Source organism: Strigops habroptila, chromosome 17, assembly GCF_004027225.2.
Source record: "Strigops habroptila isolate Jane chromosome 17, bStrHab1.2.pri, whole genome shotgun sequence".
Classification (NCBI taxonomy): domain Eukaryota; kingdom Metazoa; phylum Chordata; class Aves; order Psittaciformes; family Psittacidae; genus Strigops; species Strigops habroptila.
In genome coordinates this window covers 6,539,132-6,566,788 of record NC_044293.2, presented here as the reverse complement: position 1 = coordinate 6,566,788, position 27,657 = coordinate 6,539,132, and the positions used below count along the sequence as shown (strand labels likewise).

The 27,657-nt window shown below is 46.5% G+C and overlaps 1 protein-coding gene across 1 annotated transcript; it reads left to right on the top strand.

The window, feature by feature from the left end:
- Window positions 1–125: 125 nt before the first annotated feature.
- NCAPD3 (non-SMC condensin II complex subunit D3) lies at window positions 126–27,558 on the top strand. The gene is made up of 35 exons (XM_030505383.1): window positions 126–192; window positions 427–581; window positions 1,508–1,670; window positions 2,217–2,401; window positions 2,947–3,123; window positions 3,693–3,754; window positions 4,012–4,099; window positions 5,421–5,554; window positions 6,168–6,240; window positions 6,992–7,117; window positions 7,278–7,530; window positions 8,018–8,080; window positions 8,255–8,338; window positions 10,583–10,656; window positions 11,427–11,561; window positions 12,261–12,481; window positions 13,596–13,787; window positions 14,118–14,215; window positions 14,340–14,455; window positions 15,496–15,603; window positions 16,090–16,204; window positions 16,300–16,407; window positions 17,384–17,622; window positions 18,232–18,311; window positions 19,518–19,655; window positions 20,048–20,181; window positions 20,301–20,500; window positions 20,987–21,097; window positions 21,510–21,665; window positions 22,404–22,564; window positions 22,850–22,989; window positions 23,110–23,187; window positions 25,675–25,749; window positions 25,850–25,910; window positions 26,002–27,558. The coding sequence occupies exons 1-35, from the start codon at window positions 132–134 to the stop codon at window positions 26,111–26,113; spliced, it is 4,476 nt and encodes a 1,491-aa protein (XP_030361243.1). The 5' UTR covers window positions 126–131; the 3' UTR covers window positions 26,114–27,558.
- The last annotated feature ends 99 nt before the right edge of the window (window positions 27,559–27,657 follow it).

The window sequence follows — 27,657 nt, the reverse complement described above, 5'->3', positions numbered from 1 at the left end:
CGCCCAGCGCCCCTCTGCCGGGAGCCGGGAGCAGGCGCGCTGAGCGCGGCGCTGATTGGCTACAGGGAGCGGCTGACGTCGCTGATTGGCGGGTTTGAAAGGGGAGGGGGAACGGTGGCGGCGGGAGGGTGATGGCGGCCGCGGAGGTGCTGAGGGCGCTGGCGCGGTGGAGGCTGCGGGAGGTTGGATCAGGTGCGGGGCAGGGCGGGGCCGGGCCGGGGAGGCTGCGAGGGGCTATGGGGGGTCTCTGGGTGCTGTGAGGGGTCTCTGAGTGGGCTTTGAGGAGGCTCTGAGGGGCTTTGGGGGGGCTCTGAGGGGCTTTCAGGGGGCTGAGTGGTATCTGAGGTGCGTGTGAGGAGCCCGAGGGGGGCACAAGGGTCTGCTCTGCACACATGGTGCTGATAAACCGCCTTTCTTTCCCCTCAGTCTGGGTGGAGGCGGTCTGGGATCTGGATTTCACTGAGACCGAGCCCTTGGATGGCAGCATAGTGGAGGAGATCACCAACGATGGACTCGATGTCTTCACCTGTCTTCACCAGAGCCTGTTGCCGTTTGCTGATGAGAACCAGGAGAAGAGGGAGGTGAGGATGACACTGGTACCACAGGCATGGGTCCTGTGTGGCTCAGTGCTGTGTGGGTGGCTGTCCCACCTGGAAATGTGCAAAATGCTCTAGGGCAGCCCAAAACAATCCTTGTCACATGTGCCGGAATGCTTCGGAGGGAAGGTATTCCCATAGGTAAAAAATATAACGTCATATGTAGTATAATATCATGTAAGCTCTATATAGTATTATAAACTATAGCGTATTTGTTAAAACATTTTTACACTTGAAGTTCAAGTGCAAATTCCTGCCCCTGGGATGGGGCAATCCCAGCACAAACTCAAGGCTGGATGGAGCAGCCCTGAGGAGAAGGACTTGGGGTGCTGGGTGAGGAGAAGCTCCCCATGACCCGGCTTCAGTTTGTGCTTGAGCCCAGAACCCCCCCGTGTGCTGGGCTGCACCCTCAGAGCATGAAGTGCCTAAAGGGGCTACAAGAAACCTGGAGAGGGGCTTCGGACAAGGGCCTGTAGGGACAGGACAAGGGGAATGGCTTTAACCTGCCAGAGGGGAGGCTGAGATGAGCTCTGAGGCAGAAGCTCTTCCCTGTGAGGGTGCTGAGGCGCTGGCACAGACTTTTCCCAGAGAAGCTGTGGCTGCCCCATCCCTGGCAGTGTTCAGGGCCAGGTTGGACACAGGGGCTTGGAGCAACCTGCTCTAGTGGAAGGTGTCCCTGCCCGTGGCAGGGGTTGGAGCTGGAGGAGCTTTAAGCTCCCTTCCAACACAAACCATTCTATACTTCTGTGATATATAGTATTACATATTTATAGCATAATTATTAAAACATAGTTTTAAATATATACATGGGGGTTGTTTGCAGTGGGAACTGTTAAAAATTGAACAGTAGCACTTGTACAGAGCTGTGATATGATGGGATTTCTCTCTCTTACCTGTGTATTTCACTTCAGAACATCTGGGCTGTGTTTGCTGAAGAGAACTTCTCTCCTACTGCTCTGGTGGCTGTGTTATATCACTTTGTCCAAGCAGGCCAGCACAGGCGAGCTAACACACAGAAGAGGGTTTTTGCTCTCCATGCTGCTGGGTTGTACTTCTTACTGCTGGAAATCCCAGGTGAGCAATAGGATAAAGCATCATTCAGGCTAAATCAGTTTTTCTTTAGAAGAATTCTGGGTGGAACAAGTGATGGCTTTGGAGCTGTCTGCTTGATCTCCCTGAAATCCTTGGGGATCAAACCCAGGCATGGTGTTGAGTGCTCAGCCTGACAGCAGCTTGGTCACTGGTCATAAGGTGGCTTGAAGGTGTCAGCTGGGGTCTGCACTGCTGTGTATCTTCTTAGTAGCTCTGTGACAAGGTCAACAGAGGAGTCTGGGCACTACACAGAGCTGGAACCATGTGTATCCTTCTGCTTAGACAGTAACACGCAGTGAAGGCAGAAGCTTATTCCTGTTCCTGCTCTGTAACTAGAGAGGATTTCTCTGTGTGGAGCTTTTGGTCAGGTTCATTTGTGAAGAGAATAGTTTTTGTGTAAAAGAACCAGCAGCTGGAGTTTTCTAGCAGTCAGTTTTCTGGCTGTCAAAGCAAGCAGGGAGCTGGCCTGATGATTTGATGCTGTCTGTGTTCTGTCCGGAAGATGCTGATGTTGTCTCTCCTGGGCAGGCAGTGTAGTTAACCAGCTGTTCCACCACGTGATGTTTGACAAGTGTCTTTACACCCTGACAAAATGCTGGCCTCAAGAACCAGATCTGGCCAGGAAGAGAAAGAAGATGCACACTCAAAGCTCTCAGACCAATGCAAGGAGAAACAGAAAGAAAGGCAAGCCACGCAGGAATGGCCCCTCCAATGTAAGATGTTTGTTGTAATCTCTCCAGTTAAAAATCACTATTAATAAGCAAGTCGTTGGCAGGCTGTTTCACCTCTAGGGCAGTGTGATGCTCTTCCTCTTTTCCATTCCTTTTTCAATCCCTAACCTTTTATTCAGCAGTTCAGCTGTGTTCGTGGTCCTCTACCTAGTAGGAATTTCAGCGATCTAAGGATTTGTCTGTGGCCTATTATTAGGAAGCTCAGTAGCAGAGGGAGAAACTAATTACTATCAGCTTCCTCAAGAGAGCTTCAAGTTAGTATTCAGCCTGATGGACCTTCCTCTTCAAAACAAGAATAGGCCATGTTGGCACTTTCTGGTTTTGTACCCAACTTTCATCTTCCTGTCTGGTTTTTGGTTGTTTGAGGTTTTTTCCCCCCTCTATTAAGTGTGTTGGTTCATCTGAAAGAGAAGATTTTGCATTTGGGAGGTGAAATCATGTAGGGTGTAGCCCGAGAACCAAACCGTGCAAAAGAGACCCACCAGTGCATGTGGGGATGGTGCTGTTTCTCTTTTCTACCAATATAGATGGAAGAGATCCAGGAGGAGGAGGAGGAGGAAGAGGAGGATGAAAATGTTTACTTTTCAACAGAGGACCTCCTTCAAGTTCGCAATGCAGTCTTCCTTCTGCTCAAAAACATCTTAAGACTGCTACCCAAGTTCCCCCTCCAGGAAAAACCTCAGTGTGTGCACAGCTGCCTGCAGGTAATGGGGTTCAGCTCAAGGAACCTCACGTTCCCCAACACAACCTCCTGGTGGCTGCAGAACACCCCATAGCCACGGGAGTGAGGGCAGTCCTGTCTCTTATAAACATGCCCCTGATTAGACTGTCAGTGTACATCTGGATCAGGGCAATGCCAAGCACAACTCCAGGCTGGGGGAGGTAGGATGGAGCAGCCCTGAGGAGAAGGACTTGGGGTGTCTAAAGGGGCAACAAGAAACCTGGAGGGGTCTTTGGACAAGGGTCTGTAGGGACAGGACAAGGGGAATGGCTTTAACCTGCCAGAGGGGAGATTGAGATGAGCTCTGAGGCAGAAGCTCTTCCCTGTGAGGGTGCTGAGGCGCTGGCACAGGGTGCCCAGGGAAGCTGTGGCTGCCCCATCCCTGGCAGTGTTCAAGGCCAGGTTGGACACAGGGGCTCTGCTCATGTCCTGCTCCAAGGGAAGTGCTGTGGTTTGAAATACCGACTTGAGTTGTGCAGGGTCTGACCCCCAGCAGACCTGCACGTCTTCCCCACATGTGAATGAGCTAAGCTTGGCTTTCTTCCCTTGCAGGTCTTTGTTGAAGTGACAAACTTGGAGCCAGTGGTACAGGAGTTCAAGTTTTCATCAGCAATGTGAGTAAATAATGCTGGATGTTTATGGACAAGTAAAGCACGTGGGGATTCTGTTGCTGTTACCCTGTTGATGCGACAGTGAAATCGGGGATTTCTTTCACTAAAGATAATTAAAACATGTTCCACCTAGCTAACAGTAAACAACATCTAGTGAATATTGAATGTGTTCCAGTCAGTGAGCACGTTTAGTTGTAATAATTGCAGTAAATGCTTCTCTGATGAGAGATGATGACATCTCTTTGCCTCCTTTGGCTTAGGAATGTTGACGAAGCCAAGTACATTTCCGAGCTGGCCTATCACGGGGTGTGGTTACTGTGCTCCCCTCTACATGGTGCAGAAGATAAGGTAAAAGTTAGGCAAAATCCTCCCTGCACTGGTTTGTTTCCTTCTCTGCACGTCATTTTTGCTTGCATATGTTTTACTTCTCAAGTAAGTTTTACTCTTTGTGTGTGTGTTTCCTGGATTAGAGGTGAGAAGCTGTTTTCCACCCCAGCCCTTATTCCTTCGACTTGTACAATGATGTGGTTTGTGAACGTTGAATTCTGTGCTCTGGTGATTCTTGTGACAGATGAATCGAGAACAGGGGATAGCTGCTGTGGCATTAGGTCTCTGTATCGTAAACAAGAGAATTCCAAGTTCCTGCATTTGCCTGGAATGCTCTTGTTTCCTGCTAGGTGGAGCTCCAGCACCGCTTGTGTTGTGCTGCGGTGCTGGGTTGTGCAGCAGCAAAGCATGATGTCAGTGTTATGTGCAGATGATGGGGAGCAGCGTTGATACTGATGCAGAGAAGACTCTGTCATCTGGCACATCCCATTCCACCAGGAATGTGTCTGCAGATCTTATTTTGTTAAGCTGTCAAGCACACTGTGTCATCTCTCACTTACCTGTGCTGCTCCTGTGGATGGGGCTTTCGAGCTTCGGGTGTGACTGTGCTGCTGTGTTTGTGGGTCTCTGTAAACCCACCTGAATTAGCTCTGAGCTAGCCAGGAGTTAGTGTCTGTCTAGTCAGGAGAGCCTGGAGCTTAGCACACACTGACCTGACACGGACCTGAGTGCCCAGCTTTCGCTGCCTCAGACCTGCCTGTTCCAACTGCCTTGGTTTCTGCATGCAGCAGAAGCCTGTTGGTGTTTGTGCTATCAGGCAGATGTAGTAGTTCCCCTTCTCAGACCTGCCTCCTCTTCCCTGCCTCTCCTGTTTGGCCGCTCAGAGTGTGCCAGGATAACAAGGCATGCTGTGGTCCCAAAAGTATGGCAGGGAGGAAGGCCCAAAACCCTCTTCTGTGCGAATACCAATGAATTTCCTCAAATCCCAAATTCAAGTCCACTACTTTGGGGAGGAGAATATCCGTTGATGCTTTCAGGAAGCCCTTAAACATGAGCAGAGCCCAAAGCCCAGCAGCTCAATACCACGTGTGTGGTGAAGGTTGAACACCTCAGAACCACACCTTGCTGAACTGGAATGAGAACATCACAGCTGGGAAAGATGTGGTGTATTAATGAAGGGGTCCTCTTTGAACTACTCTGCTGGGAGTCATGTTTTGCAGGTTCTGTCATTTGGATATAAGCTTGTTTGGTTTGGAATTCTTCCATAAACTTGGCCAGAAAGCTTATCCATGGGCTCTGGGTGCTGCTGAGCTGAACCTGAGAATAACCTTTTTCTTTCCAGATTCTCCGCTGTGTCTTCCAGCAGCTCCTCAGCGTCATTCTGATGCTGGAAGGTGGGGCAGGCTCCAGATGTGCAGTCCTTGCCATCACATCAGCTGTGATCAGTGCCAGGAATCAGGCTATTAAATTTATCAGGTGAAGTACAGAGCTCTGGCACTACCCTGCCTGGGTAGGTCTGCTTCTTTCTGCTGGCATGCCTTCGCTTTACTGTTTGCTTGATAAAGGGATGACAAGAACTGGCACTGGCTTTGAAGTTGGCTGTGCAAATGAGGCTTAATTAAAATGTCTGTAATGGGAATTTACTGAACTTGCTGGCAGAGGTGTTGTTTGACAGAGACGTGGCACTGAGTGGAAGGCATCACCTTCTCTATTTTGCTTTGTGTCAGCTTTGCAGCTCTTGTGGTTCACTACAAAGAATGTGGAAGGAAAGATGACTATGGAGGTCATGTCTCTTTAGCTCTTTGTGTTCTGCTTAAAGAGAGGTTTTGCCTACATTTATCATTTCCCCTGTGTGGGAATCCATGTTGTTGCAAACTGTAGTTTGTGCAGAGATCCCCAGACAACATGTAGTGAATAGACTGGAAACAAAGAAGCTTTTCCTGTTTTCTACCTGCAAGCCAGGTTAATGCAGACATGCCCATATCTTGTTGCACTCCTCGACTTCTGAACTGCATTCCAAAAGGAATTTACTTCATTTTTGCTGTCCTCTAAACCCAGCCTTATTAAAATCTGCTTTTCCTTTGTGCAGCTCTGTAGTGGATGAGCTGAAAGAAGTTGTTTTTCCTGTTCTTCGGATATTACTGCAACACATCTGCACCAAGGTACGCTGAGCTTCATTACCTCTGGAGCTGAAGAACTGATGGGTGGCAGTATCTAAGAATTAGGAAATAGGTCTTAAAACAGCTTATGGGAATGCTGAGGGTGAGCTCTATCCCCCTCACTTCCAAGTGGTTGTACCCTACTGTGACCTTTCCAAAATGTGCTGTTTCTTTACCACTGTTTTGGGAGGGGAAAATGAGGCTTGAGTCTATGATTTTAGGATTCTAATACTAGACTATCATCTGAGTTAGCTGGTGAAGAGCAACTCTTAACCCATCCTGTTCAAATGTGATTTGCATTAACTCATTTAATCTTAATTATGTCAGAGAGCAAAAGTGAGCCTGGATTTTCTGCCGTCATGATTAGGAAGGTTGCTGGGGTTGGGATTTGTTGGGATTCAGTCCCTGTTAATACAGGGGGGTTGAAATTACATGATCTTTAAGGTCTCTTCCAACCCAAACCATTCTATGCTGAGAGCTCTTGGCCTAGCTACCTATCTGAAGACAGGCAGGTAGAAATACTCCCTCTGGATTTAGTCTAAGCTCCACCTTTCCCTGGGGAATTTGCTGTGTGACTGTGGGCGAGTGCTGAAGTAAAGACCCAGGCAGCTGTGATTGTTCTCCCAGTCATTGCTGAATATGACAGTATTGCCTCATTAGATAAAAACCACTGATCTTAAGCTCTAAAATGCCACTCTGGCTTCTAGAGCAGAGCGTGGAAAGGCCACACCATGCCATTGCCCTTGTTTTTCAGGTCCCAGACAAGGCTGATTATCGCACTTACGCTGCACGGGCCCTGGTGGCTCTGCTGAACAAATTCCCTAGTGTGGAGTTTGCTGACTTCATCGCCTGGCTTTACAAATACTCCCACAACACTAAAGTAAGTACATCTCCTTGATGCTCCAGGCTTCACATGCAGCAGTAGATTGAAGTTGAAGGGTTCCCAATAGCATTGCTGTTACTACTGGTACCTGAAGGCACTGAGTAGGCCGCTCCTGTGGCTTTGCTTACATTAACAATATGCTTTTTCTTCTCAACAGGTTGCCTACAGAGTGTTTGCTCTCGATGTAGCCTTAGCTTTGTTGGATGTGCCAGAGAGGAACGTGGACACCTCCCTGTCCCTGGAGCAGCAGAAGTTTCTAAAGCACAAGTTTTTAGTACAGGTGATGGTGTTCGGGCGCTGCTCGGACAAAGCACCCGTGGTCCGTAGCAAGGCTTTAAGCAGCTTTGCCCACTGTCTCGAAATGAAAGCTGCTACTACCTTGGAGAGTATCCAGGACTTATTACAAAGCTGTAAGTATAAATGGATCAGATAGTGGGAGTATTTCTTGAACTTTGGGGAATAGCTACCGGGAGATAAGAGAGCTAGTGGTCAGGAACTTAAATCTGCACGTCCTTGTGTATTGTGTCATGATGAGAAGTAATAAATGAGTCTTGTTACTCATGAGGCCTTATATTTGGAAGGGATTCATTCTCACGAACCAGCTCTAAATAGATGCCTCCGTGAGATACCTTTGGAAGATATTTACAGATGACTGAAATTGCTCACTGAAGAAATATGTTCATTCTTGCCTCAGAGTAGATTGAATCCTGAGTTGCCTGTTGCTCCTGCCTGGCATTCTGAACACCCTCAGGTGTGGTAAAGGCCAGATGGCCCAATCCAGAACTATGCACGTGGCATCCTACAGTTAGATGAGTTGCCTGAAAACAATTTGGAACGACAGAACATCTGGAATGAAAAGATTTCATTTGTTTCTCATGTTTGATTTCTTTTTGGCAGCCTCTGACCACACAGTCTTGGAAGCAAACACAGACGCTGCGAGTTTGACAGTCAGTGCAGAAGGTATGGAGTTGTTCTCATCTAGTACGTCTCTGGCTTTTCTTGGCATGCCATTTTGTGTGCATATGCATCTCTCTGAAACCCAGGGCACGCATGAGGCTCTCTGTCTAACAGTGAAGCATCTTGCTGGGTGAGCATCTGCCTTTGTAACTCTTAAACCTTGAACTTTTCTTTCAGCTGTGTCCAACCATCCACTGAAGACCTTGCCCACGTTCAAAACCATTGAGTTGACAGACAACAGCAACGCTGCTGGGCTTGATGGTATGTCAAAATCACACTTGCTTTTTGAGATCATTTTTCAAAGCCTTCACTGAAATTAGACCTGAAGTCTATTCATTGTCCATTTCTCAAAGAAAGCAGAGAGTTTTCTATAGAGCTGTTAAAAAACCACTTCTGGGTGATGAAGGGGGTGGAAGTGGCCATAAAGAAATCCTGTTTCCACTCAAGTCTGACAAATACATTTAATCTTGATATCCTGATGTTGGTTTGTACTAATGTGGTGGCGACACTTGTGGAAAAGCAGGTAATTTATCCTTTCCAAAAAGGATGGGGTATAATACTTGGAGGTCCATAAATATAAGGGTAATTACATCTCCTGCTTCAGTGCCAAAAGAACTGATACATTTTTGCCATATAAACCACAGCACCTTTGAGTAGGACTTATGTGGGGAAGAATTCACTTCTCTGCAGCATCAGGAATTGGCTGGAGTTGAAAGCTGAGTGTGAGGGGGACTGCTGCAGAATGGCAAGCAGCTAGTTCTAATCTGTTGATAGCATGAAATCAACTTCTGTGGCCACGATGTTCCCTCTTTGCATCTCTTCTTTCTTTCCCTCTTCAGCGTAAAAGCTTTTCTTCCTAACCTTTAGGCCTGTGCCAGTATCTCTGCTCTCAGTTCTTGCTGCTCACCTCCCTTGAACAATTCAGCAGGCTGCTTGGTTCACATCCTGCATTTGTGGCTTTGTTACGCGCCTCATGCTGTGCTTCACATGGGATCTCTCTCCCTATCTCCATGAGCCAGGCTCCAGTCTTTTCCAGTGAAAGCTTTCCTTTAAGACATTACCCTGATAAATGTCATTAATCTGCTCTCTCAGATAGAAAAGTCCTCCAGGCCACTTAAGGTATTGTGTATTCCCTGTGTAGTTGCAGGCTCCTTGTGGCAGAGGATGCCTGGCTTTGTATCCAATACCCAGCTGAGCATACATTTGGCACATGGCAGGACCACTTAAGGAAAGGATTGGATTAGAAAGGGCTGTCTGGGCTCAAGAGGATAGCAGGAATACAGGGCCTCCGAGTCAGTCAAGGTGCATTAGCAAAGCTGTCTGGCACACGCTTGTGTTTGGCTTATACCTGGGCTAATTTTGCACTTCTGTGGAGACCAAAGAGCTCCTGTTTGAGAAGTGAAATAAATCTTGGTTGAGGACAGTCAGACCGTGCTGAATGCACAAGGGCAAAGATAAGAAGAGGCGGGGAATCTGGAGGGTGCTGCAGAGTTACAGCATGGAGCTCCCTTGGTACTTCTCAGCCATGTAGAACTTGGGAGGGGGGTGTTGTTTGGTGCTTTGTTTTGGGGTTGGTTTTCCTGCTCTTTATGTCACTGGGAGTTAGATGAATGTCAGTTGGCAAAATGTGATTGTTTTCACACCTTTGGTCACCTTCACAAGAGCTGGAGTGTTTTAATGGCAAAATCTAGTGCTAAAAAGGTTCTTTTTCTGTCCAGCTGTTCTCAGGAGGAGGATGTGATTGCAGTTAGCTGCCCATTAAGATCAAAGTCCGTTTTCCAACTACTTTTGATTAGTTCCCTGTGGCTAATCCTATTTCTTAATGGCAACAGAGTGGACCTCCATGTGGATCTCTCCCAACAGATCCCCAGATTTTCCATATCTTGGGCAAATCTTCCTTGGTGCTGTGAGAAATCTAACAAACAGCATTAAATAGAAACCTTAAAAACAATAGTAAAATGCATCGAGTCAGGATTGCAAGCTTGTCAGTAGCCCGTTTGAATGATTCAAAGGTGAGAAATAATTGATTGTGGCTCTGTGTGTTCAGTTGTGTGGCACTTAATAAACTCCGTTATGTATTTTTCCTGAGAACCTGCAGAAATAAGTATGACTTTGGTTAGGGAAAGTAAAGTCTGAGGCCTGATTTGACGTTCAGAGCGGGGAGATGTGTTCTGGTTTCCTTGTTCTCTTGGGTTCTTCTTTGCAGCTGCTATTCTGCAGCCTCGAGGAGTTCATTTGGCTCATAAATGGAGTCATTTCCACTCTAGGAAACACAGCACTTCATACATTAATGCTTTATCCTGTGTGGAGCTCTGAGGCATAACTCACAAAAGGTTGTAGGCATTCAAAGCTCTCTGCTTACAAGTCTATTAACCTGACTTGGGTTCAGACCTGGAAGTCTCAAGCAACAAATTGCTCAGTTGAGTTGGGAGCTGTGTTCCTCCTCGCGCTGCGTGGCAGTGCTGCTAAATGGCTCACTTCTTCTCTTGTTGCGGTTTTGGATAGGAAAAGAAGTCATGGCCGTGCTGAGACGGAGAGCTGGAGATGAGAAAACCAATGTGAGGAAATCTGCTCTGCAGGTGGGATGATTTCTGCTTGATTACCCACAACACTCATACAAATAATGAGGCCATAGTACTGTAGGGAACTCTGCAACTTTACCCTGTAGCTTCCTGCTACTCCTGCACGGTGCCTCCAGGCCTTGGAAAGATCTTGTTTCCTAGCTCCTGATCAGTAAATAATGCAAGCATGATGCAGGGAGATTGTTCTAGTACTCTTGCTGGCTTCTCTTAGCCCCTCATTTAGAAGAGAGGCTCTTTGCAAATGTCAACAGGCATTTCAATTAAGTGACTTCCTTAGAAACTGAAGCAGATTAGCTGCTTAGTTTGTTTTGACCTTGTTATCAAAGAGATTGGGTTATATCCAGGCTCTTTTGGGGGGATGCTTTGCTTGTTGCTCCCTTTATTTAATGGAGTCATTAGCTCTTAAAGAGATGTGCTTCAGTGAAAATCTCATCCTTTTCAATACTGCCTTCCTCTGTTAGTCCTCTGCACCCCAACTCTTTCCCCTGATTTGAGCTTCCCAGGTAACAAACATGGTTCATACAAAGATCTGTTACTTTCAAGGGGAAATAGTGACACTTGCTCTATCCTAATGCTGTTTCAAGAGCAGAATGACTGAAAAGATGCTTTTTGTTTCATTCTACATCTCTGCACCCACTACCCATAAATTGTGAATGCGATGTCTGGCTCTTGCTGGGAGAAATTCATCTCTGGTTCAAGTTGCTGGGGGTTGGATGGTATTTTTGATTGGCCACTTGACGCACATGGCCTGTATTCCCAACTTCCAGGTTCTCATGAACATCCTGAAGCACCAAGTGATCCCTTGCACCGCAGAGGATTTGTCCATCCTCCAGGACCGCTGCCGGGACCCCGCTGTCTCTGTGCGGAAGCAGGCCTTGCAGTCTATAACAGAGCTCCTCCTGGTGAGTGATCCTTACACAGACGAGCAAACTGTGAGTTAAAAGGAGGAGACAGAGAAATCTGGTCCGTGTCAGTTGTTCATTCAGTGAATTTCATTCTATGACTGTGTGTTAGTATTTTTTGTTACCTTTTGACTCGGAAGTCATGATTCATTCTTACACATCCTTGTGATTTCTGCAGAGTCCTTCCAACTGTTGGAAGCATTTCTTTTCCCTGAGTGTTGATCTCTGTGTCATGGAGAAAATGTTTATGTGGCTGGCCTTCTCAAGGTTGAAAGAAAATGTGAATCACTCCACTAAGATGTAACGTGGCGATGATAGCACTGCAATATTTTGCTTTTCTATTTATTCACAATGGGTTAGTAACTTGGAGCACAGGGTTTATATTAAGCAAAGCTCTTTTTTTTTTTTCCTGGTGTTAGATCATCTGCTGTACAGCTTTATTGTGGTACTGTTAGAACTATTTATGGGGTTTCAAACCAAAGTGTTACAGTACTTTGGCAGAAGCACCAGCTATGATCAAATACCTTGTGGTGTTAAGGAGGTACAAGTTCCCTTATCCCCATTGCTAGTTGAGCAGTATGCTGGCATTTACAGAGATTCGTTTTCCAAGTTACTACCTGAGTCTGGAGGTTCCTAGGCTGATCTTAGATCCTGTAATGATTTAAAGATGTTTCTAACACAATGTTGTGTTTCTCTCAGTCTCGGCATGAGAATGTTCTAGTGCAGAAGGCCTGGTTAAATGGAGTGGTGCCTGTTGTGATGGACTCGGAGAGCTCTGTCCAAGAAAAGGCCTTGGATTGCCTTGATCAGCTCTTGTTGCAACATATAAAACGTTATGATAAATTCAGGAGTGATGATGAGAAGCAGATGCTGGCATGGGATCTCCTCACCCTCCTGACTTCAGACAACCAGGAGCTCAAGTAAGTGCCTTTTTCCCCTCATCATGAGCTCTGATGGCTTGTCCCTTTGTCCAATGCCTCGAACGCTTCTATTGCCTTTACAACGTCAGCATTCCGGTCCAAAATCCAGTATTGGTGTTACTTTGAATCCCATTAGGATATGCAGCACTTCCAGCAGAGACAAGCTGGTGACAAGAGTGCAGTCTTCCTTTGTGTCAAGCGTTTTCTCTTGCTGCTCTTGTTACCTGTGCTCTGTCCCTGCACCCGAGTGTTCACACACAAAAGCAGTGCGTGCTGTTCTTGATGTGTTGCTAGCAGCATGAATATTTAAGTCAGCTGGAGGTGTTGTGACGACAGAAGAGAGGATATATAAAAAAAGGAGAACATCGCCCTGTATTAATTCTCATGTGCAATATGTTGCTTGTCTTATGACAAATAGAATTATTCTGCCTTTTGCAGAATGCTGTGGGAAGAAGCAGCAGAGCTGGGATGACACACAGTATGACAAGGACACAACATTGGTTAAAGGCAGCTGTATGTTTATTAGTCAACAGGGCATAATTGCTCAGAAATAGAAGAGGAGATGGTGGTGGGGCTGCCTTGCCCATCTGTGACACTGGCAACGTTCTCATTTGGGCTATTTTCTAACATGGTTTGCACAGTCATGGTACCTTAGAGTACCTTGCAACTCAACAGAGCTCAGAACTCTTTCCATGGGAAGTAGACAACTAGTGTTAAGGAGGAAAATGAGCAAGTTTTGATGCCTTAACATGAGTGTAACCTGCCCCATCCATGGCTATTGAACAACAGCTACTAGAAAGTCTGTTACAGATTGCTGAAGTGATGTTTTCTTGATCTGTAATGGTATCAGTTGGACCTTCCATCTTACTGACACAGAGCACTACCTCCATGCTTGTGTGCCAGGGCTGTAGGGCATCAGGATGGTGAAATGAAAGACTGAAAATACTGCTAGTAAATAGGTGGTAGATATCCCTATGTATTCTAAGTGTGGGAATGCCAAGCAGTAGCAGCTTTGTTGTGTTGCCCAGTGTATCCTGGAGAGGGATGCTGGATTTTTCTGCCAGTGCCTAAGGCCAAGTGTTTATTCCTTTAACTTCTTGTTTCTCCCCTGTAGCCGTTACTTGAACAAAGCTTTTCATATGTGGTCCAGACAGAATAAGTTCACCTCCACCTTTGTTAACAACATCATGTCTCATGTGGAAACAGAGCGTGCTGTACCAGCCTGGATGCTGCTTGCTAAGGTGGCACGTTCTTCCCCCAAGCTGGATTACTCCAAGATCATTGAATCCTGGGACAGTGTCAGCAGGTATGCTTTGAGCTCCATCCTCCATTCTGCAGTGAAAGAGATGGGGTTGAAGAGGAGGAACAAAGCAAGTGAGCACTTTCTGTCCTTCCCCAGGCAGATTGCTGTTTAGCTGCTTAGATCACAGTTCTTGATTCAGGCAATCTGTTCTGCAGTGGGAGGCAAGTAATGGCCCACAGTTTGTGCAGTAACCAACTCTTACCTTTTTGAGTTTTCATTTGGTTTGACAGGTCTGCCTTAATAATGCATATCCCAGATGAAAGGATCTTTCTGCTGTGGTTTGCTGGTGTTCCTTAGTGTTAATGTGAGTTTCTCTGCTCTGCTCTTTTTCAGGCAGCAGAACATCAGCACCGATACTACAGGACATATGCTGTGTGTCATGGGTCATGTCGCAAAGCACCTCCCTAAAAGCACTTGTGAGAGGCTGATTGGTGAGTGGCCCTGAGAAACTGCAGTGGGGAAGGCAGGGTTCGTGCCTCCCATCTTCAGTTAGTCCTTCTCCATCAGTTGGTAAGCTTAGAAAACGCTCATTTTCTGTGTTTCTATCGTTTTCAGATCATCTCAAGTGGTGGCTGAGGGATTCTCAGTGTCCCTTGGAGGTGATTAGCCCGGCTGTGGAAACTCTGCAGAAGCTCTGCCATGCCTATGCAGGTGTGCTGGAGGAGGCACAGGTGTGACTGGAAAGACATCTTCTAAAATAGCTTGTTTCACACTTTGGAGAGCTGTCTCTGTCTCCAGTCTGGGCTGATGTGCTCTCTTAGCAAAGAGGAGCTGACTGCAGCAACTCGAGTCTGTTCTGCTCAGCTCCCTTAATTGCTTTACTGCAGTTGTGCTGGAGAGCATCCTACAAGGATGGACTTGGGAGAAATCTCCTTTCTTGAGAAGGATTTCCCACCACCACCACCTGAAATAAACTTGCATTTGCCTCCTGTCAAAGCTTGCAGAAATAGGAGACCTATAGCTGTGCCTTTCTGAGATCAGCTATCTCTAAGGCTTACTCCAGTTTGAAGCTGCAGGCTTATGCTGTAAGCTCTGATTAGTCCATAGCAGAGCTGCTGTACATATACATCTTTTCTAAACCTCTTTCATGGGACCAAACAGGGAGTTAATAACACATCACTTGCTCAGCTTTTTCTGCCCCTGTTTGTTTTACACCATAGCTTGTTCCACTCCTGTAGTGAGAAGGTAGCTATCTTATGCTGGTAAAATAGACATCTCAGCCTGGGCACAGTCTCAAAGAAGCTAAAACTAGTGCAGGTCTCTCTTGCTACTGTTTCCTCTTTCAGTATGTGTTCTAGCTCTCTTTCAATATTGATGACAGCTATTTGCATTGTGTTTTCATTTGAATAGAACTGCATTTTCCAACGAACCTGTGAAAATTCACACAGGCAACCCCAAACGTGTCGGGTATACATGAAACAGTCACTTAAATCCTTTTAAAATCTGTGTGATTTCTATAATGAAGTAAACTTAGGCCTGTGGATCATTAAAAGCCAGATTCTCCAAGATGTTTGGACACTTGCACACACCCTTTGATGTGCAGGAGGAATTTTAAAGCTCTAAGGCCCTGTCTGATTGATTTCAATAGCACCTAGATTATTAAAAGCATATAAGTGCTTTCAGATGAGGTTTTCATGTATGGACAGATATTACAGCTCCATTTTGTTTAATTAATCAAGTGCCCAATTAATTTTGTTTAATTATGGAACAGGAGCTGCTCAACCAGGTGTGTGGAGAGTTAGTATCCAACTGTGAAAGCTACATCTCAAATATAGTCCTCAAAAAGGATGGAGCAAAGCAGCTGCAGGAAGATCTCTTGGTACGTTTGGTTCCCCTTCACAGACTGCTCAAAGGCTGGGGGTGTAGTTGAGACTCCAATAACTGTGTTACATGGGAAAATCCTGATGTGTACTTGGTGTGCACACTGAAATCTGGGATTTATGAGCGTCCAGCAGTTTTATACATCAGCCCTTGCTTTAAGGGTATCCTATCCCATGTGTTTGTAATAAAATGACATGGGTTTTCTTTGCTTTTCCACTCATGCTTCTTAGATGAGCTGTTTGGGAGATAGGTGTGAAACACAGAGGTTGCTTTGAGGAGGATTTCAATATTATTAGATATGGGGGGGTTGCAGTGTTAAACACACCCCATTTCTGTTTCAAAGTTTCACCTTCTGTCTCTAGCAACTGTCTTCTCGAAAGGACTTTGAAGTTGGTTTTGGAGAGGTACCATCCCAACTCCTGCTGGCTTCATTTGCAGCTCAGACATTGCCTTTTGACTGCAGGGTTGCTTTATCTCTCTGTAGGTCAGACACCTCTTCCTCCTGGGGGAGGCTGCACAGCTGTGTCCAGCCAAAGTGGAGAAACGGGTCTTCCTGTTGATTCAATCCATCCTGGCCGCTCCTGTCAGCGAGGACAAATGTGAGGCTCCCTCCTTACTGCCTGTGGTGGTGGGTTTACAGACAACAGTGTTTACCAGGAGAGCACGTTTTCATTCCTGACCTGTTCTTCCCTAGTGTCTAATCCTCCAGATGGTGAGGAAATCCCAGCTTCTCAGCCGCTGTCCCAGTTCAGAGGATCAGCCATGCCTTCAGTGGTCAGAGCTCATGCCTTCATTACTCTAGGTGAGTGCCATCCTGCAGCAAAAGCTGTCCCTCACATACCCAATTCCCAGCCTTCCTGCTTCAAGTTCTGCTCAAAAAGCTGTGTCAGTTGTAGCCACACTGCTCCGTGTTGGCATTGCCTCAGCTCACAGCTTTAAGCAGTGCAAATATCCATGGTAACAAGTGGCACGGCCATAAAAATACATCCATGTGGCTGCTTCTCATGGTGGTTAATGCATTAATGGTGACCAACAATTAGCAGTGTCCCTCAGAATCATGCTGTTGGTTGCTGTCTGGCTGAAGGATTCTCCTACATGTAGTAAGAGGATGAAGAAAACTCTGTGCTTTTGATGCAGTTTAGAGCAGAATGACTGCACACAGTTACTTGTTCTCCTCAGCATGAGGGAAGAACTTCCTTGAAAGAAGCCTCAGTCTGCATTTCCACTATTATGGAGAGTAGTAAGTGCAAGTTCTGCTTTTGTAGTACCTCTGTGGTTGAGAACAAGTCTCTTCTCTTGCAGATAGATGGTATTGTTCTTTCCTTAACTGCTTCAGGAAGCTTAGTTCTTTTGTACAGAGCTTAGAAACAGGGAGAAGTAATGTTAGAACGCAGGCTGGTTTATTTTAAGTTGGTTTAGTGATGCTCTCAGAGGTGGGTGTCTCCCTGCTATGCCTATGACAGCTGGGGCTGTTCTTTTTAGCTGCTTTGAATAATACCCTGTACACAGAAATAGTTTGCTGTGAAGGAGGGAATTTGGCATAGAGACCCACGCTATGGGTCTAAGTGGAGTTTGGAAGAACTCCTCGAAGTATCATTTCTTTGAGAGATGGTGCAGATTGCTCATCAAGTTTCCAAGCGTGTTTCTTCTTTGTTCCTGTTAACTTCCCGATTCCTTTCTTGGCTCCTATTGCACTCAAAGGAGGCAGTAAGCTGGGCTCTGGTGGTTAGGAAGAAGAATATCTTTACAGCTCTGACAGTTTCATGCCTGTTTCCCAGGTAAATTGTGTTTACAGCATGAGGATCTGGCCAAGAAATGCATTGCAGCTCTAGCTCGAGAGCTGGAGGTGACGCAGGATGTGGCTGTTCGCAACAACGTCATCATCATCATGTGTGATCTGTGTGTCCGTTACACAGCCATGGTGGACAGATACATTCCCAACATCTCCTTGTGTCTGAAGGACCCCCATCCCTTCATCCGTAAGCAGACACTGATCCTGCTCACCAACCTCCTGCAGGTAAATGGGGGGGGTCTGTGCCTCACAGTCTGTACAGCCAGTGCATTGCTTACGCCTTGATTCACCTACACTTCATCAAGAAGACTTTACGTGTTTTGTTCCTGCTTTTATTTGCTATCTGGGCAGGGATCCTGCCAAGGACACTTAACACAGTTGGATAATGAGGATGGTTTTAGTCAGTGGTTACCTCATTTCTCACCTTCTGTTTCTCTGAATTGCCTTCAATTCACTCCTGTATGAATGAACATAATGAGCATCGCAGCCCCTTCTTCTCTTACTGTTCTAAAGATGTAAATGCTGAGAGGCTCAAGACGTTTACCCTCCCCATGTCCATATGAAGCCAGTCAAGGCAGATTTGGAGTGCATTTGGCTCCCAGAAGAGTTCTTGAAGAGCATGTGTGCCTTGGCATGCTTCTACTTTTTCATTGAGACCTGTGGTAAACCTAGATCCTTGCCACCGTGGCATCTGTGTGTCCTCCAAAGGAGTGGTTTGGGGTACCTCCAGCTGAAGGAGGTACCTTGCTCATTTGTAGCCTCCATCAGATATTGTCCTGACAACAGTGTGAAGGCTTTTCCTGATCCAGGTGATTTGTTTGCTCTTTCTTACAGGAGGAGTTTGTGAAATGGAAGGACTGTCTCTTCTTCCATTTCGTCACTGTCTTGGTGGATCCATGTCCAGATATTGCCAGGTAAAATACTCACCTGTGAGTTCAAAATCAGAGGTGGACTCAAACCCAGTCGTAGCCTTGCACCTTCAGCAAGCAAAGCAAAGATCCAGTGAGAGATCCCACGAACCTCTTCACTTCTATGGTGGCTCATGCTTTAGGGTCTGCCATGGTAGCAAAGGAGTGGGGAACTTCTTTCCAAGTCACCCAATGGTGCCAAAGTAGCAAGCTGTGTGTTCTTGCCATGCAGCTCTGCTCTGGTTTTGACTCTCAGTTATCCAGAGAAAAGGAATTCTTGAAGCAAGCCTTGATGAAATTCTCCTTGTGGTTTTCTAATAGGCTCTGTCTGGAGTGGTGGTTTTGGTTTAGGGGTAGAATTAAATACTCTCTTCTTAAGCCTTCTACCACAGTTTGTAATACTCTGACACCTAACAGGACTTGTGCACACTGGCTTTAAGTGCATGTTTATGATGTTTCTGTGGGTTTCCAAGTCTCAAGCTGCTCTGTTATGTGAGAAATGGGAATGGGGCAGGTTTCCCTGAGGATGGTGCTGAACAGGAGACTTGGACACTGCTTGTTGCTCCCTGGAACAATCAATCTGAAGATTGGTGTTTCTAGCACCATCAACCTGTCATTGCTTCCTAGTGCATACTCACACTTTCTTTTCAGTGAGTTTAAGATGTAAAAATGGCTTTCCAGTAGATGGTGACATTGCAACATCATGTTCCCAGAGCTTTAGCTAAAGAACATGGTGTTATTTCTTTGGGAACCTTTTCCTTTGCATCTGCATTCAGTGGCTGCATCCAGACAAAACCACGTTCTTCATGTCTGGGATTGACTTGCAGCTTTTGCAGGGTTTTGGGTGATTCACTTTGTGCAAAGTACTGTGGTCTCAGCCACGATGGAACTGAAGTTATTTAAACAATCCAAGTCTTGTGCCTGGATTCAAGTTCAGTCCCTGTTTACTTTAATGGCACAAAAAATGAAGTCGGATTGTGGATGCTGAGAATGTCTTATCTCCTTCTAGGTGAAAAAAGGCTTCAAGTCAATGAGCTGATATCCTTGTTCAAGCCCAGATGGAGCTGAGCAAGGGTTAAATGTGGTGTTGAGGGAGAGTTGCCAGCGGAAAACCCCCCTCCTGCTTTATGGCTTGTGAACCCTACACTGTGTTTCGAGGGGTGGCTTTAGAAGCTACCTGATGCTAAGTTCTTTGGTTTTCCTCCTTTCCAGGTTTGGAGAGTTCTGCCTGGTGCATCTCTTGCTGAACAGGAATCCCGTAATGTTCTCCCAACACTTCATTGAGTGCATCTTCCATTTCAATAGCTATGAGAAACACGAGAAGTACAACAGGTTCCCCCAGAGCGCGCGGTCAGTTGAGCACATTTGTATCTCCTCTTTGCTAAATGATAGGCTGTCTGGCCCATCATTACCAGCCCTGGGGTAAAGCTTGGGCTTGATGATCTTAAAGGCCTTTTCCAACCTAGTTGATGCTATGAAAGCACTCGTAGCACTGTATAATTATGTATGCAATAGGGTGAAAGCAGCCAGGGGAAACAGTGTTGTATGAAGAGTGCCCTCCCTTCCCTGTGACACTTCTGGGAGGCCTCCTGCATGTGATTTGTGGCAGTGTGTGGTAGCCTAACAGGTTTATGGGTCTGGAAAGTGACATTCAAATATTCCTTGCTGATTGAAAGTCTCATTATTTTGGTGACTTCGCATAATGTGCCTTGGCCCTGGTAAAATGTCTTGCTCGTCCCCAGGGCGAGGAGTCTCTTCTCTCTGAAGGGAAAAGAAAACAAAGAGAAAAGGATGCTCATCTACAGGTTCCTGCTAGACCACTTTACAGATGAGCAGAGGTTCAACATCACAACAAAGATCAGCCACAGCATCCTAGGTAAGGGGCTGTCCTTAAAAGTGTGTCAAGCTGGTGTCTATATAAAACCTCATCCAGCCATGTTATCTTCCTGTCTTTACTGGCACTGTTGGTTTCAGCATAATACCTCCTTCTTCCAGCGTGCTTTGTGGATAACGTCCTTCCACTGGACCTGGAAGCCAGTGAGCTGCTCTCAGATACATTTGCAGTCCTCAGCTGCAAAGAAATCAAGCTGTCAACTATGAGATCAAAACCTGATGAAGATATGCAGCCTGATGAAGATGAAATGGCAATGGCCAACGCTGTCATGCAGGTGGCACAGAAAAAGCTCATCTCACAGGTGAGTGGCACGTGGAGTGGGGAGAGGGCTGGCAACCACGCTGAGGAGAACCTTACCAAACTTGTGCAGAAATGATCCAAGTAACATAGTGATGCCAACTTCTTCAGGCTCTCTGTAGGCCCCCTCTGCTCTGAGGGCACAAAAAAGCATCTGCAAAGGATGCTGGAGTGATCAGAGATGCATTTCCTCTGAAGGCAGTGAAGCTGGGCTAGGCTCAGTTTGTCCCATGGATCTCTTACTGGTAAAGCATTTGAGCATAACCAGGCTTTTTTGTGCTCCTTTGGGCAATTCGCCTTCAGTGTGAGAACTTAGTGATGTATCTTAGGTTATAAGCCTATGTACATACGTGTGGTGGTAAGAGCAGCCTTAACTGTGGCAATTCCCTTGCTATGGAGTGATAACTCCTCACTTAGGCCATTCATCTAAGCACAGAGTGGCTTCTCCTTTCTTGCATGGTGTAACTGTTGATGCCTTGTTCAAACAAAGGTTCAAAAGAAGAACTTCATAGAAAACATCGTGCCAATAATCACATCCCTCAAGTCTTTGATGGAGCAGAAGAGGCTCCCAGCTCTCAGGGACCTTATGAGCTACCTCCAGGTAAGGGGAAGTGTTTTCTTGTTGGGTTTCTTTTTCCTCTCTTGACTTCGTGTGAGAGATGCGCGACAGGGAACGGAACAGCCTTCTTAGAGGGAAATTTAGAAGGCATACGATGTTGTGGCACTGCCACTGTGTTAACTAACACAGGAGGCGAAGGGATTTTAGATCAGGATCTCGCAGTGTGATACGTGTGAGCCTCCTCAGTGGAACGTGGGCAGAAAGCCTGAATGCTGGAAAGCTTTTCCATGTTCTCAAGTACAAACTGGAATCGAAACTCTTCGTCTGTTAAAAACACCTCTGCTCCACCAACTGGTATTTCCTTTTGCACTTAAGCAGCTGTGATCTGAATGGGGATGTGAATCAGTAGTCAGAAAGATTTCCGAAAGAGTTGAAATATTCCTTATTGCTTCAGGAAATGATGCAGGATTACAGAAATGAAATCAAGGACTTCTTTGCTGTGGACAAGCAGCTGGCAGCCGAGCTGGAGTATGATATGAAGAAGTATGAAGAGCAGCTGGCCAGGGAGAAGGAGTCAGACCAAGAGCAAGTCTCCACAGCACAAGCAGAGGTTGGTGGTGCCATTAACTGTACATGTGCTGTCTCTGCTAAACTTGGTGTGTGTCTCACACCCAGGCTCTGTATGTGTGTGGACCTCATTACAGCACTTGTAACAGCACGGCTGTGTAATGTTCTCAGCCCTCTTCTCATTTGCTGGCAGAAGTTTTGGTTTCAGAGTCATTTAATATGCTTAGAACCACTACAAACAACACATGCTAGGCAAAGAGGAGCAGCAAACAATTCATGTAAAGAGAGTTCAATTTAAAGGGAAGGCTAAGTCTTAACTTGCCACTGGCTGTGCTTACATGTTGTGCTGCTCTCTGTTCCCAGCATGATAAAGATGATAAAAGGGGTCATTTTGTCTGACTTTAGGTGTATACAGAGTGCAAACTTAACCTGTCCTAGTCATGCACATCCTCTTTTAAAGTCCATGTAAAGAAATAGGTATGTGCTTGGGTCGATTGTCCTGAACTATTTTAGATACTGCCTGAAGTTGAGATGACTTCTATGCTGGAAGTACTTTTCTCTCTCTGCTGACCTTAGAAGAGCACCTATATATACCCCCCTGAACTAGGACATGTGTTTCCCATCTCAATTTCCTATTTGCTTCTTGTTAAAATTTTGGCCAATAAATTCTTTCTCCCTTTCACCCCTTAACATCCACCACCCAAAGGGCAGTTCTTAATCATGCAGCTTTTCTATGCCTGTATCCATTGTTAAACATGATCTTTTCTCCTGTTCTCTATAGCAACCTCCATCTTTGGAGAGAGCTGGACCTTCCGGAGGCTGGAGCAGTAATGCTCAGTCTCCTACAAGTGGGAGACAGTCCTCCCCACCTCAATCGAGTGCTTCCTCAGTGCCTTCTGAGGCTGGTACACCTAAGGCTGATGCTGTGATACACAGTCGCAGGTATGAGTTCTGCTTAGATGAACAATTGATGATACACTGCAGGGCTACTGCTTTGCTCCTTCCTTAGAGGTATGAAAGTCACCAGTGTTGCAGCATGATCTTCACAACATCTGGTGTTTAAGATCAGAAGGGCTTGGAGGGCACAGGTCTCCCTTCCTCCAAGGCCAGGTTGGACAGGTCTAGTGTCCTAAGGTCCTTGCCAACCCAAACCATTCTCTGATGACATGCATCTCTTCTGGGCTTGCAGAAGGCAATGACTGGTTCTGTCATGGTTCTTCCCTGTAGGCCAACATCCTTGAGCACAGTTGCCATCCTGAACTCTGCCAGGAAAGCACTGGAAGCCAGGAGCAAGCAACGCAGCAAGAGTCTTGGAGGAAGTTCAGCAGCTGCATCGCTTCCACCAAGCACAGCTGGCAGCAAGCAAGGTAGGAATCCTGCTGCAAACTGGCATTGGAGTAGATCTAGTTGACAGAGCCTGATTGTGAGACCCTGGAGGCCTCTGAGTGAATACATTTCTATTTGAGTGATTTCCCTGTTGTTCCCAGCATCCTTCCAAAGCCTGGATGAACAGTCTACCAGAGACAATGTAGCTGTGGCGGGCCGTGCAATCAGCACACCAGAACGTAAGTATGACCCAAAGGAACCCTTTCCAGTGGGGCTGAGCACTCATTCTCTGAGAGAAGTAGCAGTGCATGCTTCCCTAAAGAGCAAAGTAATCATTGCTAGCTGTAGGGTATTCATCTAAGTGCTTGTAGTAAATAAGAACTGTTCTGAAATGGAAGGTCTCGGATGAATGATGGGAATACTCAAGGTCTGGCTCTCTTCAGCTCTAAGATAGGGAGCTCCTGTTGTCCAAACAAAGGCTCTTGGGTGAGCTACGACCTGCTTCTAGCGCAGGCAGTGAGCTGTGACAATTGCAAGAGAACACAGATATCTGCTCAAGTGGGATTAATAACCTGCAGGGTCATTTCTGAGTGTGTGTATTCTTCCCTAAGGAAGAACTGAGCGTTGAGAAGGAATGATTTAGGCTTTTTCACTCTGCTGTGGAAACTAATGTAAAAATAGACAGAGAGGAACCTCTAACACACAGATTGTGAGTTTGCTGTGCTTGTGTCCATGGCAGCTTCAGCTCCTCCCTCAAAACCTGACCTTCAAAGTCAGTCTTTACTGGAATGCTTTCTGCCAGCCTACAGCATTCTGCAGTGTCACTTTCTGCAAGCTGAGAGGCAGTTACACAAATGGAGCTGAGTTCCAGCAGTGGATTCCTTCCTTTATGTCAATTCACTGCTGACCTCCTTGAGGGCACGTCCGTGGTGGTGTGACCTGGGAGTGTAACTAACACCCTGCAGTGAAGCTGGGGGTCAGGGTGAGTGTCTGACAGGTTGTCTCTCATTAGGTAGCTGTGAAGTGCTGTGGGGATGGGTTGATGTTCCAGAGGCATTGCTGCCTGCCTGCACTCTTTGCCTTTATCTGTGCAAGCACCTGACCCGCACACACATGGGAGAGCAAACCTCATCTAGCCAACAAAGCAGGGAGCTGCAAATACCTGCCATCCGCGGGCAGGCAGCAGGGATCCAGTGCATCCACTGGAAAATCTGACCCTTCTCTTCCGTGCGTGCTCCACTGCGTGGCTGGATTTGTCTGCCTCCGTGTTTCTCTTTGCTGCCTGAGCAACAAGCAATGATCTTTGTGCAACAAAAATACCTGGGGGCATGTTTTTAGAGAGCAGAAATGGTGAAGAGCCAGATCTCTGGCTGGAAGCTTGCACGGCTGTTTCTCTTGAGTGCCATATGGTGAAAAAGGAGGCAGAACATTAATCTGCAGTGGTACTAGGGCTGAATTCCTCCTTTGCTTTGAGGCAGAGTGCGTCCTTCTCCTTCAGGAGGGAGACAAACTGTACAGAGTGGTGTCATCACTTGAGTTAGTGTGTGCTGAGCCATCTGCATGGTGGGCCTTGTAGGCTGATAGTCAAAATAAAGCATTCTTATTTCTCTGCTATAGCATTCGAGAGCTGTTGGAGTTCTTTGTAAACCAGTTTGTACTTGAGAAGTTCAGAACAACTGTCTAGTCTCTTTATTTCTGAGACTGTCTTTGGGTCTCCTTCTCAACTCCTGCCTGTTACTTTGAGGGTGGCTACGTGGCTCTGGGCAAGTGTGGATTGCTTCATGGTGATACATCAGCCCGCTGTGAGGACAGCACCTTTGATTACATGGGAAGCCCTATTTGATGGCAGTTCTTTACCATTTCCTTCCTCCCTTCCCCTGACATACACTTCTCATTAACCAAGGTAACTTAAGGCACGTGCTGCACAAAGGACACTTGCAGGTCAGCCTCCAGAGATGCAGTGGCCAGCTAAGGCAGAGAGATCACGTTGGATTCCCACTACAAGCTTCAGTGGCTCCCTTCCAGGACAGGGAAGTAGCTGAAGGGCAAACCCAGTTAGTCCAGAGAGGCCTTGCAGCAGAGTTTCCAGCTCCTGTCCTATAAAGCACTTTCTACCTTAATTCCTTGTGAAAGGTTCTGGGAAACATGAGCGTAAACCAGAGTGTTGAGTAAAGTAAAATCTGAATATTGTGACATCTCTCCTGAGATAAATGACAGCAAAGAGACAGCTGACAACTATGGCCTATTCAGGCAAGCTAAATTCTATCTAGCTTCCCTGTCAAGTGATTCCTCCTGTCTGGCTGCAGGCAGCTCCTCACAGAATGGCTGTTCAGGTCCTTTGTCAATCTTCAGGGGCCCATATTCTGCCTTGACAAGGCGAAGAAACCGGTCCAAATCGAACGTGTTGCTGAGAAGGATGGCAAAGCTTCAGTGGAAGGGGTGGCTCTCCCACTTAGGGAGGACAAGGAGGCCATGACTGAGGTCTTGCAGTTGAGTTAGTTTTCTCCCTATACAAAGCAGGCTCTAAGTTTGGAGTGTGAAGCTCATGTGCCCAGATAGCCCAGCACATTCAGCACATAGTTTTGAGGCTGGACGGGAGACACCGGGGTCTGCTGTGTATGTGCTTGCAGTTAACTGGACATACTCACTCTGTGCCACTTGGGTGCCACATGCCTTGCCCCCAGGCTGTGTCACAAGCTCACTCTAATCTGTGCTTCTCCTTTCAGAGACCATTAATGACTTGACTTTTGGTGCTGGGGTCAGTTACATCAGCTTGACGTGCACACCCGGTTCAGGTCCAGGCAAGTTCTCTTTGGGATTCTAACCTGAGGGGGGGAAAGCTGCCCAATGATCACATCTATGGCATTTCTTACCATATGAAAATGTATGTATTATTTGCAGAGAAGGAGGAGGCTGAGGCTGAGCCAAAAGATATTATCTGTTTGAACTCACTGGAGAAAGTGTAAGTTACCTCAGGGCTGAAGCAGCAATGGCAGCGAGAGCCACTGCTGAAGTGCTTTACAATCAATGCTCATTCTGCTTCCTCCTTCCAGCCCATCCCGGCCACAGGAGTGGAAAGTAGAATCCCCAGCAAGGAAAAAGAGCAGCCAGTGTGTCCCCCTGCGCCGTTCCCAGCGGAGAACCCCCCTGAAACCAGACAACTGATGCCTTCGCTGAGCTGTTGTACAGAATCATCATGTTGCCTGAAATTTGTCCCTTTTCCTCTGTATTTATAAGTTCCTGTTGGCACACATCCATCCTTCCCTCCTGCCTTATCTATTCTGATGGGGGGTTTACGTGAAACTGTCTAGAATGTGGGCACACAAAGCCTGCATTACCACGTGCATGTATTATAAACTGCTGCTGTTGACAGAGCTCACTGGAGTGCTGAAAGCTGCAGTATAAAGGGAGGCTTGCTCCTCACTCACAGGATGTGTAATTTGTCCATTTGGAAAAGTAAGAGCATAATGTTGCCACCAGCTTAGCAATAAATGCATTTATCACAGCTGGCAGGGGAGTGAGTGGCTCTGCTTAGGCCCTCATTGTCCCTCCTGGCTCTATGCTAGGCTTGCTTTAATTTGCACAAAGGTAAACCAGCTTGTCAGTGCCATACCCCTAAATGTGGTAATTGCAAGCTCCAGCACCTCTTATTTGTTGTGCTAACTCCTGTGTGTGTGAGCAGCCTTCATGTTCTTTTCTATGGAATATTTCCACTCTTGAACTATGTGATTTCCATTTTATGAAAATAAATGGTTACAGAATTAATTCCACCCACAGCTTCTCCTCTTGATCTGACAGGAATTCTTTTTTTCCCCTCTAGATTTCCACAGGCTCTAACTCTCTTCCACTCTGGCGCTGGTATCTTTAGACACTCAGTTCAATTAATGGTGGGCCCAGCAGCTTTTAAATATAGACTCTCATTTGACTGCAAGCAGGATATGAGTAACTCAAATCAAAGCTGGTAAGTCTTGGGCATAGCTCTGTGCTCTGATAACCTGTTTATTATAAATACGCCCTGGGAATGCTGGGATCTGACCATTCCTGAGGCTCTCTGGTGCCATAGGAACCTCACTGAAGCTATTACAGAGCTCTTGCCCTAGATTTCATTGCAACTTGGAAATGGAACCTGTTTTACTCGTGCTGGGCTGTCTCATTCAGGCATGAGCAGCAGAAATGGAACGGGGTTCTTCAGCACAAGGGGAAACAAAGATGCTGAGTGGGGTTTTGCCACAGCCCTTCCAGAGGCACTTACCTCCTGTCCTGGAATTCCATCATTTACCCTCACCTTCCCTACTCCGGTCTGAAGATCAGGGAAACCTTCAAGCAAGGTTCAAGTTTACTCCCACAATCAAAGTCAAAACCTGGGACCAAGGGATGTATGGACTGGCTTTGGCTTAAGTGATGGTCAGTTATGGCCACATCCATTTATTTTGTACCTTCTCTCCTACCTTGAAGTGTGATGTAACCACTTGGAAGGGTAAATTGGAATAGGTTATTTCCTAACTTGTGCTTTTCTAGTTCTGTCCTTGATCAGTGTTCGAGATGAGCCCCATGAGCCTAGAAAAGAAGCAGGGATAGACAAATGTCCCAGAATAAACTGATAACCAGCACCACACCTTGGGCTCTCTGTACCCTCAGCCCAACACAAGTAAAGGAATGCTCAGCCAGAAGAGACTTCCCCTGACCTTCACTGCATTGAAAACAGAAGC